Genomic DNA, 14,726 nt, shown 5'->3' on the forward strand with positions numbered 1-14,726 from the left:
GATGACGACGATGAGGGATGAAGGGATGTATATCTGGATTAGGTAGTAACCCATGGATCGTACAAACATGATCTCACACAGCAGCCGGGAGTAGTTGCCTGTAAGAGGGGAAACACACACAGTTGACGACCTTAGGCAGAGAAGGGGCTTTGCTCTGTGAAAGAACATACTATGCTAAGGAACTTGTTCTGGGGGAGAACATAGCCTGGCACTTGGCACTTGAGGCACAAGGCACTCGCCCTGAGGAGGAACTTATATGCCTAGGAACGCAGCAAGTGTTGGCCGTTCAGGAGAACATCTTGAGCCTGTAAATATAATCATTATTATTCCATAGGGCGTCAAATTTAAAACTTGCTAAGGAAAAAATGGGATGCTCAGCTCTGTGGGATGCCAGAACCAGATCCCTTCATGCCTTCCCATCCGGGTACAACTTTAATCATCAATAACCTTCAATGCCACTGAAACTCATCGCTAATCGACTCAAACAAATTTGAGCGAGATGGTTCTGTTGAAAGGACTTTGTCTCAGTTTCTGTCTCGATATCGATACCTTTTTATTAATAACTTCTTCAGCATCTGCTCTAGTTATTCTCGTTGCCTACACCTGCCCTGGATTACATCATTATGAGCACCTGTTCATCTAGATAACATCGTCATCAACACCTGTTCTAGATAACCTCGTCGTCAACACGTGTGCTAGATAACCTCGTCATCAACACCTGTGCTAGATAACCTCGTCATCAACACCTGTTCTAGATTACCTCGTCATCAACACCTGTTCTAGATAACCTCGTCATCAACACCTGTTCTAGATAACCTCGTCATCAACACCTGTTCTAGATAACCTCGTCATCAACACCTGTTCTAGATAACCTCGTCATCAACACCTGTTCTAGATAACCTCGTCATCAACACCTGTTCTAGATAACCTCATCAACACCTGTTCTGGAAAACCATCTGAGTTACCTCTCCCTGTTCCTCAACTTATTACAAAAATTACACAGTGATATTGTGAAATAAATGGGAGTTAAGAAAAGGTTACGATAAGATAATTTTCCGAAGGTTATTTCCAAAAATATTTTTTCCATCCTCCAGTTCCTTCTTCCCTCTACTCTTCCTATTACTCCCTCCATTCTTTTCCCTCTCTCCCACTCTTGCTTTGCTCTTTCCCTCCACCCCTCCCTTCGTTCCACTCTAATTTGCATATATATCGAGGCAGTAAGTCAACGATGACTCACTAAACACTCATTACCCTTGCCCAAGCAAAACACATCCATCGACCACAGTGTTTGGCTACCTCCCTCCACCCTTCTCTCTCTCTCTCTCTCTCTCTCTCTCTCTCTCTCTCTCTCACACACACACACACACACACACCCTCCCTGTATATGTACGCAAAATAAATCAACATTCAGACTTTGTTCATAGATGAATGTACGTATGTATGCGATTTTTTTCCCGTCATGTTTTGGGTGGCTAACGGAAAGGATTCCCTTCTCTCATCTTTCAACTCTAATTGAACTATTTGTCACTTTAAACCCAACCTCTTTGTCTATTACGTCACGTTTTTCTTTAATACCGTGTACAATGTTGTCTCACCATTCCCCTGCACCTTCCTTCTTCCTGCGTGATGGTGAAGTAGAATTGCCTCGTCCTGTCGGGATGATTTATTTGCTTCAGCTCCATAAGAATCTTAGTTGCATATCACTAGATGTGATCTAGTTTCGTTTTGTGTTTGTTTCAAGCTCTGGTTCCAGGCTATAGCTGCATTATCCAGGTTTTGTGTAAGTTAACTGTGGTGTTCTAAAAGGCTTCACTGTCTTCTGAAGGCTTCACTGTGTTCTGAAGGCTTCCCTGTGTTCTGAAAGCTTCCCTGTATTCTGAAGGCTTCACTGTGTTCTGAAGGCTTCCCTGTGTTCTGAAGGCTTCCCTGTGTTCTGAAGGCTTCACTGTGTTCTGAAGGCTTCACTGTGTTCTGAAGGCTTCACTGTGTTCTGAAGGCTTCCCTGTGTTCAGAAGGCTTCACTGTGTACTGAAGGCTTCACTGTGTTCTGAAGGCTTCACTGTCTTCTGAAGGCTTCACTGTGTTCTGAAGGCTTCAATGTGTTCTAAAGGCTTCAGGACAGATTTCAGTTTCGATTCTATTGCCAACACTACTTAGTTTATGTATTCCTCAGGCGAGAGTTATTGGATTCATCCCGTCCCTATTTTATTAAGTCAATTTCGTCTCTTTACTGCATTAGTGTTGTACTGAACATAGTTGCACTGTATATATACGTATGTAAGAATAACTACATAAACACATAATCAGTTATGGATAAGCATTCATAAGAGAAAAAACTAAATTATTTTGTTTTTTCTATGTAGATACTTTAGCATGCATATATATATATCTATATATATATATATATATATATATATATATATATATATATATATATATATATATATATATATATATATATATATATATATATATATATATATATATATATATATATATATATATATATTTTTTTTTTTTTTTCAATAGGGAAGGGAGTACCACCTCTGGCTGGAAGAAGGGGGACCCATAGCCTCGGAGGAAACCACACATAACGCATTGGAGGGAATGTAGGTCCCCTCCAATACAGTTTCTGTGTGCTTTTCTCCTACCACCCCCTTCCCTTTTTTTTTTTTTCCTTTATTGTGTATTTAAAGGTTACAAAACATACAAGACAAATGCCTAAAGGTTATGGATCTCTTGAAGCTCGTCCGCTTCTGGACAGGAACCGAGGACGCAGCAAGCATTTCCCCTCTGGATCGCCACACTGAGACGCTGAAATAAAAAACTGGAAGCCCTTGGGTCTCTGGTGACGTCAATGAGCCTGGAACCCAATTCCTTGAGAAATCCTTGCCCCAGGGGCCATGCGTCTCAGACGCTATGGGAACAAAGAGGTATTGACCTTCCAGTCGCCTGTACTTGAGTGATTTTGCTGTTTCCCTGTGGTTGGCCGCCCCACCTGCTTGATCAGCTCCGAGGTGTACTTAGGTGTCAGCCAGGGTGGATACACATGTGTAGTCCCATACCAACTGTCTACCCTCCTTCCATGAGTATATGGTGATGCCATCAGGGCGATGTGCGGGGAAATCCGGGTTTTGGACCCCTAGGATGCGAGGTTCTCTCTCCGCTGAGCACCCAGCTGAGACGAGGCTTCTCTTGATGATGTCATTGACCTCGTTGTGTCTTGCATGCCAGCCCTTTGTGCTTCCGCAATGCAACCCATGCAGTCCGTATTGGTCTGCTTCCACCCTGTTGCAAATACACTTGTATTCAGTGTGAATTGGGGCACCAAGGCGGAGGGCCACTGCTACACGAAGGGATTCTGGATCTAGGCGCGTGCCCATTGCTGACATGGGTACTGCCAGGAGGAAGTCTCCTGCATATATATATATATATATATATATATATATATATATATATATATATATAACTGAAAACTCACACCCCAGAAGTGACTCGAACCCATACTCCCACAACTGGTATGTACAGGGACGCCTTAATCCGCTTGACCATCACGACCGGACAAAAGGAAGTGATAGCCGAGGCTATATGAACCACTTCCCCGCCGGCACTCGGATGGTAATCTTGGGCATAGCATTTTATCAAATCACCTCATTCTTTGGGGCACACGTGAGGAACACAAATGCAAACAAGCCTGAATGGTCCCCAGGACTATATACAACTGAAAACTCACACCCCAGAAGTGACTCGAACCCATACTCCCACAACTGGTATGTACAGGGACGCCTTAATCCGCTTGACCATCACGACCGGACAAAAGGAAGTGATAGCCGAGGCTATATGAACCACTTCCCCGCCGGCACTCGGATGGTAATCTTGGGCATAGCATTTTATCAAATCACCTCATTCTTTGGGGCACACGTGAGGAACACAAATGCAAACGAGCCTGAATGGTCCCCAGGACTATATACAACTGAAAACTCACACCCCAGAAGTGACTCGAACCCATACTCCCACAACTGGTATGTACAGGGACGCCTTAATCCGCTTGACCATCACGACCGGACAAAAGGAAGTGATAGCCGAGGCTATATGAACCACTTCCCCGCCGGCACTCGGATGGTAATCTTGGGCATAGCATTTTATCAAATCACCTCATTCTTTGGGGCACACGTGAGGAACACAAATGCAAACAAGCCTGAATGGTCCCCAGGACTATATACAACTGAAAACTCACACCCCAGAAGTGACTCGAACCCATACTCCCACAACTGGTATGTACAGGGACGCCTTAATCCGCTTGACCATCACGACCGGACAAAAGGAAGTGATAGCCGAGGCTATATGAACCACTTCCCCGCCGGCACTCGGATGGTAATCTTGGGCATAGCATTTTATCAAATCACCTCATTCTTTGGGGCACACGTGAGGAACACAAATGCAAACAAGCCTGAATGGTCCCCAGGACTATATACAACTGAAAACTCACACCCCAGAAGTGACTCGAACCCATACTCCCACAACTGGTATGTACAGGGACGCCTTAATCCGCTTGACCATCACGACCGGACAAAAGGAAGTGATAGCCGAGGCTATATGAACCACTTCCCCGCCGGCACTCGGATGGTAATCTTGGGCATAGCATTTTATCAAATCACCTCATTCTTTGGGGCACACGTGAGGAACACAAATGCAAACAAGCCTGAATGGTCCCCAGGACTATATACAACTGAAAACTCACACCCCAGAAGTGACTCGAACCCATACTCCCACAACTGGTATGTACAGGGACGCCTTAATCCGCTTGATCACTTCCTTTTGTCCGGTCGTGATGGTCAAGCGGATTAAGGCGTCCCTGTACATACCAGTTGTGGGAGTATGGGTTCGAGTCACTTCTGGGGTGTGAGTTTTCAGTTGTATATAGTCCTGGGGACCATTCAGGCTTGTTTGCATTTGTGTTCCTCACGTGTGCCCCAAAGAATGAGGTGATTTGATAAAATGCTATGCCCAAGATTACCATCCGAGTGCCGGCGGGGAAGTGGTTCATATAGCCTCGGCTATCACTTCCTTTTGTCCGGTCGTGATGGTCAAGCGGATTAAGGCGTCCCTGTACATACCAGTTGTGGGAGTATGGGTTCGAGTCACTTCTGGGGTGTGAGTTTTCAGTTGTATATAGTCCTGGGGACCATTCAGGCTTGTTTGCATTTGTGTTCCTCACGTGTGCCCCAAAGAATGAGGTGATTTGATAAAATGCTATGCCCAAGATTACCATCCGAGTGCCGGCGGGGAAGTGGTTCATATAGCCTCGGCTATCACTTCCTTTTGTCCGGTCGTGATGGTCAAGCGGATTAAGGCGTCCCTGTACATACCAGTTGTGGGAGTATGGGTTCGAGTCACTTCTGGGGTGTGAGTTTTCAGTTGTATATAGTCCTGGGGACCATTCAGGCTTGTTTGCATTTGTGTTCCTCACGTGTGCCCCAAAGAATGAGGTGATTTGATAAAATGCTATGCCCAAGATTACCATCCGAGTGCCGGCGGGGAAGTGGTTCATATAGCCTCGGCTATCACTTCCTTTTGTCCGGTCGTGATGGTCAAGCGGATTAAGGCGTCCCTGTACATACCAGTTGTGGGAGTATGGGTTCGAGTCACTTCTGGGGTGTGAGTTTTCAGTTGTATATAGTCCTGGGGACCATTCAGGCTTGTTTGCATTTGTGTTCCTCACGTGTGCCCCAAAGAATGAGGTGATTTGATAAAATGCTATGCCCAAGATTACCATCCGAGTGCCGGCGGGGAAGTGGTTCATATAGCCTCGGCTATCACTTCCTTTTGTCCGGTCGTGATGGTCAAGCGGATTAAGGCGTCCCTGTACATACCAGTTGTGGGAGTATGGGTTCGAGTCACTTCTGGGGTGTGAGTTTTCAGTTGTATATAGTCCTGGGGACCATTCAGGCTTGTTTGCATATATATATATATATATATATATATATATATATATATATATATATGTTATTAAATATGACCGAAAAAGTAAGATTAATAATTCTAACACGAATTTTCTCAATCTTTCGTACATTTCTTTTCACTGTTGGAGGTAAATCAAAAATCAATTCTCCAAAATTCATTCTCTAAAATTCTCCAAATCCAAAATTCTTCAAAATTGAATTTTGGAGAATTGATTTTTGATTTACCTCCAACAGTGAAAAGAAATGTACGAAAGATTGAGAAAATTCGTGTTAGAATTATTAATCTTACTTTTTCGGTCATATTTAATAATATATGTCTACAGGAAAGACTGCTACCAAAATATACTAATATATATATATATATATAATATATATATATATATATATATATATATATATATATATATATATATATATATATATATATATATATATATATATATATATATATATATATATATTTATATATATATACACATATATACTATACAAAACTATAGCTTCAGGCGAAGATTTGCATTCCTTGGAATTTTAATAAATATAAATCGATTCTAACTAAACGTAACCAAACTAAATATACATATTTCATATCATACATTTGGTAAGGGGGATGGGGCAGATAAACAGTGTAAACCATTCATGATCGTCTGGAGATACTGAATTAATTTGGTCATTTTCAGAGAGGGAAGCTTTTGGTTATATCAATAATACGTTTAAATAGGTCTATTGATTCCTAGATTCTGTTCAACTCATATTAATTTTATTCCAGTGTGAGGATCAATTTAAAGAGCTAAGTAATTACTACTGGTTTTAAACACATGCTTGGTTATTGTACCAAGTTGGTACAAGTTAATGTACCAAGTTAATGCTGGTCAGAGTTCGAGTCTGTATTATCCCAGGTGAGTATAGGGCTTGATAGCACAATGTAGGTGGAAGTGGACTGGTAGTCTGACATGCGCAGTCAAACTTGAGGGAAGAGCTGATTTGTGCAGTTCTGTCGAAGGCTAAGTACGCGCTGAAGGGCAATGACATATTTGGGGTCAGAAATGTGTAATGGCTTTATAGAGATGATTATAAAGCACAAGGGGAAGATTTGGAGAATATGAACAGTTCAATACAGCCCCAGAGTGTTGGAAGCGACCCTGGAAGAAGCGGGTTCGGGTGGCAGGAAAGAGTAGCTTGATTGAGAGAAGTGAGAGCAGAGGGTTGAAGATCTGTTTATGAAGAAGGGGAAGAGTGGGTGGTGGGAGTGGTGCTGTTGATGGGAAGAGGGGCCAGAGGAGCGAAAGAAAATGCAAAATTTGTGTAGCGATGTGGGGAAAATTTAGCATCATGTTGTGTTGAAGTGGAGGTGCTGGGCGGGGGTAAAAATGGTGCTGGGGGATTTTCTTTTTTGCGGGGGTAATGGTAGAGTTTTTGGCGGTCAGGGGCACCAGAGGGAGATATTTATATAGTGGGTGGAAAGGAAAAGACGACGGAGGATAAGTAGCAACCTATCAAGTGAGAAATGTCAATGTTAATTTCTGGCTTACAATTATTAGAGGACTGGATATAGTCCTTTAATGTCCAGTCTCTGGACACAGAAGAGGTCTCTTCAGTGTCCTTTAATGGAATCTCTGCCTTTAGTGGAGGGCAGGCAACTACTCAACTAGTTGCCTGCCCTCCACCCTGCACTACCACTATACACATATTCCACTACACGAATATTATGAAGTCCTCCTCCAGTGAATAAAAAAGACAAGTCATATATTTAGAATACCAAGCTCCTCTTTTCAATTCTCCTCTTTTTTTTTACCATCCCCTCTTCTCAGTTTTATTCTTTCTACAAAAATAGCTTTCTCATCTGCTCCATCAGATGAGAAAGGAGGAATGCATTCCTCCATTTCACTCCATCGTACTAATGTTTTTTGTGTAATTTCGTCTTTGGCTTTTTTGTACACCAAAATCTTTACCATCATTTCATAACATTCTTTTATCATATAAATAATGGCAAGGACTTCTCACAGACATAATAACATAGCATAAAACCCCACACTACTGTATTTCTGTATTTTATGTAAAGATATAACGGTGATAAAGATTTTTTTTTCTTTTCCTTTCATGTTTTATTTCTGCTCCCTTTCCATTACCCACTCTTGGGTTGCCTGCTCCCTACTCTGGACCTGGTGTCCTTACCTCGCCCTGCGCGGACTTACGGCCCTAAATGGCCGAAGACCCAAGTATTAGCTGCTACGCTGTGGGTGAGGAAACACCTATACACACACCACCTGTGGTGAGGAAACACCTACACACACCACCTGTGGTGAGGAAACACCTACACACACCACCTGTGGTGAGGAAACACCTACACACAGCACCTGTGGTGAGGAAACACCTACACACACCACCTGTGGTGAGGAAACACCTACACACAGCACCTGTGGTGAGAAAACACCCGCGCACAGCACCAGTGGTGAGGAAACACTCGCGTACGGCACCTGTAGTGGAGTGCCTCGGGGCCGTGATATTCCGTCAAGGCTTCCAAGCATCTCCTCTTTTACTGATTATATTATTCTCTTGTCTGGCCCTCTTTTTACTCTTATTTTTTGAGATTGTTTTTAACTATCTTCTCATATTTCGAGCTGCTCGTTTGCACAATTCTCACTCGCAGTTCAGCATGTTAAACAGTACAAAAATCCTGTGACCTGGGGCGAGAGATAGAGAGGAAATGAGAGAGCGCATGAGAGAGCGATAACGAGAGAGAGAGAGAGAGAGAGAGAGAGAGAGAGAGAGAGAGAGAGAGAGAGAGAGAGAGAGAGAGAGAGAGAGAGAGAGAGAGAGAGAGAGACAGACATATATGGCAAGTAAACTTAGTTTGGCCCATTTTCAGCGGAAGTCCACAAAAATAAAACAGACTGAAATTTATTAACAATTATTTAACATGTCATTTGGCGTGAGGAAGACGCAGGTGAGAGGACAGGCTCGTGGGAGTGAGAAGGGAAAGGAGAAGATATGAGGAGCGTTGACGGATGGAGAAGGAAGGGGAGATGCAGCTGACAACGGAGATGCAGGAAAGGGAAGAAGGACAGGGCGACGAGGGATTGATTGAAATGAGGGGAGAGGTGAGGGGAGAGAGAGCTATGGTAAGGAGGGGAGAAGTGAAGAGAGAGAGAGAGAGAGAGAGAGAGAGAGAGAGAGAGAGAGAGAGAGAGAGAGAGAGAGAGAGAGAGAGAGAGAGAGAGAGAGAGAGAGAGACAGACAGAGACAGAGACAGAGACAGAGACAGAGAGAGAGAGAGAGAGAGAGAGAGAGAGAGAGAGAGAGAGAGAGAGAGAGAGAGAGAGAGAGAGAGGTATAGAAAAGAGGGAAGAGCTGGAAGTATGAGAGTGGAGAGAGGGCCATAGTTAGGCAAGAGATGTTAGAGAAGAATAATGGTGAATACGAAAAGAAGGAAGGTGAACAGAAGGAAATTGAAGAGAAATGGATGGAAGAAAAATGAAACAGAACGGAAGCCAAAGAAGATCTGCGAGAATAGTTAGTAATAAGAGTACAGACGAGTGTTAAAGAACTCGATATAGAAAAGAGTTGTGTATACTCTGTTTATAATCTGGCAGAGCGCACTTTGGCTACTGTTCTGTTGCTCTAATCACATTGCAATTGTTGATACCCACTGTGAACAGTTGACCGTCTTGCACTGACCTTATTGCACACACACAGGAGGTCCAAGAAAAGTCGTTTCGGACAGTTGGTCAGGTTATCTGTGGCAATAGTCTGGTTGTGTGCAGAAACTATAAGATCACTGGGAGAGCACTGTTGTTTGTTGGTTGTTTGGTACATAGGGAAACAACGTGTTGTCTATATACTGATCTCGTTGGCGTTCACAATCCACAAACAGGCATTTTTAAAGGCAAAGAAGACCATTCGTCTCCATGTCGTTCCTTTAAGTATCGGGAGATTCTTCATGAGCAAATTGGCAACCATATAGGCTTGTGGTATATGGCGAGCTGTATCTCCTGGGCTGTATAGATGCAAATTATGTGTCTAACGATAAGCCTTTCATGACTTTTTTTTCTTTATAAGCAATTGAAAAGATATCCCGTAGAAGAGGTTTTACACATTTTGCATCATGTTCCACCCCTTTCCTTTTAATGATCTCTTCGACATAATCATGTGTGTATTTTTTTTACTTAGACTTGACTAACTTTACCGAGTTCTTCGTCAATCTACTTCCAACTTGAGTCGTGTCAACTTGAGTTTTTTATACCTACATTCGAACTCGAAGATGTTTAAGCTCTATTCAGTTAAAGTTGTGTGTGTGTGTGTAAACTAAAGTCTTTGAAAATGTAATAAGTTTTACGAAACGCGCTCAAGTGTCGCGTCAGACTAGAAATAAAAATGAATTTTGGAGAATTGATTTTTGAATTACCATCAACAGTGAAAAGAAACGTAAGAAAGATCGAGAAAATTCGTGTTAGAATTATTAATCTTACTTTTTCGGTCATATTTAATAATATATGTCTACAGGAAAGACTGCTACCAAAATATACTAATATATATATATATATATATATATATATATATATATATATATATATATATATATATATATATATATATATATATATATATATATATATATATATATGACAGTGTCAGACTACGGAGGAAAATTGAAACAGGAATTTCCTTAAGTACTTTCGTATATTAATACATCTTCAGAAGGAGTCCTTCTAAAGATGTATTAATATACGAAAGTACTTAAGGAAATTCCTGTTTCAATTTTCCTCCGTGGCCTGACACTGTCACATTTTTAATCTCGTGTTTATTTTCGTGATATACAAACATATATATATATATATATATATATATATATATATATATATATATATATATATATATATATAATATATATAATATATATACTAGCAGTACCCGGCCACAGCAACCTTCTCTGTCTTCCTGTCTTCCCCACTATTCCCAATCACCCGTCTCCTCGGCCTCCCAACCATTCCCCACTCCACCATCCCCTTTTCCTTCCCCACCACGCCCTACTTCCCTGTCCCTTCGTCATCCCCACCACTCCTCACTCCTTCGTCCGATGCCTTCCTAAAGGATCAACTGTTCCCATCAGAAAATTTGGAACATCAAGTGATCTGATGTTCCCATCACTGAAATATAAGAAAACAGTTAAAAAATGAAATTAAAATATAAAAAAAAAACTGTACCCACGAGATGAACGGTGTGGTAAACAACACAGCTCAATTCCAACACAGTTCTTACAAAATAATTAAATCAAAATGAAAATAAATTAAAATCTATGAAAATTCCATTTATCAATGCCATCAGAAACATTGAAATGGAATTGTAACATATTTAGTATAGCATGTGTGTTGCTCTTACATGCAACAGATGGACCTGTTTTTCAAGAAAAGCATAGTTTTACCTGTAACATGTGTGGCATCTATATTTATAGTTTCGAAATGAACAGTATGGTAAACAACACAGCTTAATTCCAACAAAATGTTACACAAAATAATTAAATACAAAATAAAATGTATAGAAATCTATGAAAATAAAATTTATGAATGCAATCGGAAACATTGAAATGGAATTTGTGACATATTTAGTATAGCGTGCATGTTGCTATTATGTACAACAGATGGAGCTGTTTTTAAAAAAATACATTTTTTACCTGTCACAGGGGTGCCATCTATATAGTAGGTATTTAAAAAGATGCGCCTATTCGAATGCAATGTTGTGTCAAAACTTCAAAGCAATCGGTGAAGAACTTTCGGAGATTACATGGCGTGTTGCTCGTACGTCCAACAGATGTCGCCGTTTTTTTTAAAGTATGTTTTTTTCCTGTCACAGGTGAGGCATGTATATAGTAGATATATAAAAAGACGCGCCTATTCGAATGCAACGTTGTGTCAAAATTTCAAGGCATTTGGTAAAGAGGTTTCGAAGATTTCACTCACATGAAAAACACAGTTTTTCAGAAAAAGCATGTTTTTTACCGTCACAGGAGTGACATCTATATAGTAAGTATATAAAAACCTGCTCAGATGCGAATGGAACGTTGTGTGAAAATTTCAAAGCAATCGGTGAAGAACTTTCGGAGATTAGCGAATTTGAACAAACGAAAATTTCCATTTATGTGTATATATATATATATATATATATATATATATATATATATATATATATATATATATATATCTACGCCTATTCGATATATTTATATATATATATATATATATATATATATATATATATATATATATATATATATATATATATATATATATATATATATATATATATATATATATGCCTCCTCGCGGCATTCATCATAATGTTTAATGCTACAGCTGCTTTCAGGTCTTTGGGAATGGGTTAGTTCAGTAAGATTTTCATCAGACATTTGTTTAAATATTCTCTTAGATGAAAATCGATTCTGCCATAGGTCACCACTCTCCTGTTAAAGGACACCCCAATTCTATGAAAGGTAATTCCTGCCCTATTCAAAATTACTCCTGTCATATTAAAGGTCATTCCTTTCCAATTTAAGGCCATTATTAGATTACTAAAAAAAATATTATAACGTTATAAAAGGCAATTTAGATATCAGAGGAAAATTACGATAACAATCTTGTTGGCAAAGTTTGTGTGTGGCTCTGTAAGTGGCCCGGGCTCGCTCACCTCCATAGCTCCCAAAGAAACATAATTCAAATTACAATTGTTTCTCATTGAGCTCTGGATATACAAGTAATAATAACAGACAAAATTACAGTACAAATTTTTTGGTTATGTTTTAGGTTTAGAAAATGACACCTGTGAATTTACCCCCCCCCCCTCGTTCCCTGGGGCACTCCCCTCGTTCCCTGGGGCACCCCTTCGTTCCCTGGGGTACCCCCCTCTTTCCCTGGGGCACCCCCCTCGTTCCCTGGAGCACCCCTAGTTCCCTGGGGCACCCCCCTCGTTCCCTGGAGCACCCCTCGTTCCCTGGGGCACCCCCTTCTTTCCCTGGGGTACCCCCCTCGTTCCCTGGAGCACCCCTAGTTCCCTGGGGCACCCCCCTCGTTCCCTGGAGCACCCCTCGTTCCCTGGGGCACCCCCTCGTTCCCTGGGGCACCCCTTCGTTCCCAGGGGTACCCCCCTCTTTCCCTGGGGCACCCCCCTCGTTCCCTGGAGCACCCCTAGTTCCCTGGGGCACCCCCCTCGTTCCCTGGAGCACCTCTCGTTCCCTGGGGCACCCCCTTCTTTCCCTGGGGTACCCCCCTCGTTCCCTGGAGCACCCCTAGTTCCCTGGGGCACCCCCCTCGTTCCCTGGAGCACCCCTCGTTCCCTGGGGCACCCCCTCGTTCCCTGGGGCACCCCGACGTTCCCTGGGGCACCCCCTCGTTCCCTGGGGCACCCCGACGTTCCCTGGGGCACCCCATCGTTCCCTGGGGCACCCCATCGTTCCCTGGGGCACCCCATCGTTCCCTGGGGCACCCCATCGTTCCCTGGGGCACCCCCTCGTTCCCTGGAGCACCCCCTCGTTTCCTGGGGTACCCCGACGTTCCCTGGGGGCACTCCCTCGTTCTCTGGGGCACTAGCCCTCATTTCCTGGGTCACTCCCTCGTTCCCTGGGGCACTCCCCTCGTTCCCTGGGACACTCCCTCGTTCCCTGGGGCACCCCCTCGTTCCCTGGGACACTCCCTCGTTCCCTGGGGCACCCCTTCGTTCCCTGGGACACTCCCTCGTTCTCTGGGACACTCCCTCGTTCCCTGGGGCACCCCTTCGTTCTCTGGGGCACCCTCCCCTGTTCACTGGAGCGCCCACTCAAATAAAAAAACAATAATTAATTGACATGAAAATTAATTTGAATTCAATGCAAAATGACTTAAACAAGTCTAGTTGCCTTACTTTTGGTCTAAGTAGACGAGACAAACGTAGGTGGGGATTCTCTCCTAACCAGTAGTGCTGAGCCGTCTTCAATCACATCTCCACTGATGCCTGTCTCCTTGTCTCTATCGTCCACTGTTTCTACACCTTCTGGCAGGGAGACCTTATTGCCATCACTAATATAAAAATAATCAGTGCTGTCATCCATTCATTTCCCAAGAATATCCTGGTCAGGTAAGCGCTGGGGTCGGGAGGGGTGTGTTGCTTTAAAACAAGAAGGACGACGTGTCACCATCGTGATTTATGAGTACTGGAGAGTGTGAATATTTTTATTTCATGGGTGCTAGATCTTCAGAGACCTCTGTCGACCGGAGGTAATACTAGGACGCCGGTGACCTCTGTCGACCGGAGGTAGTACTAGGAGGCCGGAGACCTATGTCGACCGGAGGTAGTACTAGGAGGCCGGAGACCTCTGTCGACCGGAGGTAACACCAGGATGCCGGAGAACTTTGTTGACTGGAGGTAATACTAGGACGCCGGAGACCTCTGTCGACCGGAGGTAGTACTAGGACGCCGGAGACCTCTGTCGACCGGAGGTAGTACTAGGAGGCCGGAGACCTCTGTCGACTGGAGGTAACACCAGGATACCGGAGAACTTTGTTGACTGGAGGCAACACTCATACATTTACTGACTTCCGTGTACCTGAGCCAGATGTGAAAGCACCAACACGCGCTAGTCACAGCACGACTACATATGTGAGAATTTTCAAGTCGCAAGTCTTAGTATCTATAATTACTCCATAATGATGGAACTTTTTTTTGTAAAAACCTCTGCTGCATAACTACATGAATTCCTATGTTCTTCGAGAGGACACGAACCCACCCACAACGTGA

The 14,726-nt window shown here is 42.8% G+C and overlaps 1 protein-coding gene across 1 annotated transcript in view; it reads right to left on the minus strand.

Moving 5' to 3' along the window:
- Positions 1-14,726, minus strand: part of LOC123748125 (gamma-aminobutyric acid receptor subunit beta) — a gene marked incomplete in the record, with an annotated part of 337,780 nt that overhangs the window by 64,874 nt on the left and 258,180 nt on the right. Inside the window, 1 exon segment of the mRNA XM_069329940.1 lies at positions 1-98. This exon segment is cut by the window's left edge and continues 31 nt beyond it. Within this exon segment, the coding sequence (XP_069186041.1) occupies positions 1-98 (98 nt within the window).

The sequence above is a fragment of the Procambarus clarkii genome, chromosome 23 (assembly GCF_040958095.1).
Source record: "Procambarus clarkii isolate CNS0578487 chromosome 23, FALCON_Pclarkii_2.0, whole genome shotgun sequence".
Classification (NCBI taxonomy): Eukaryota; Metazoa; Arthropoda; class Malacostraca; order Decapoda; family Cambaridae; genus Procambarus; species Procambarus clarkii.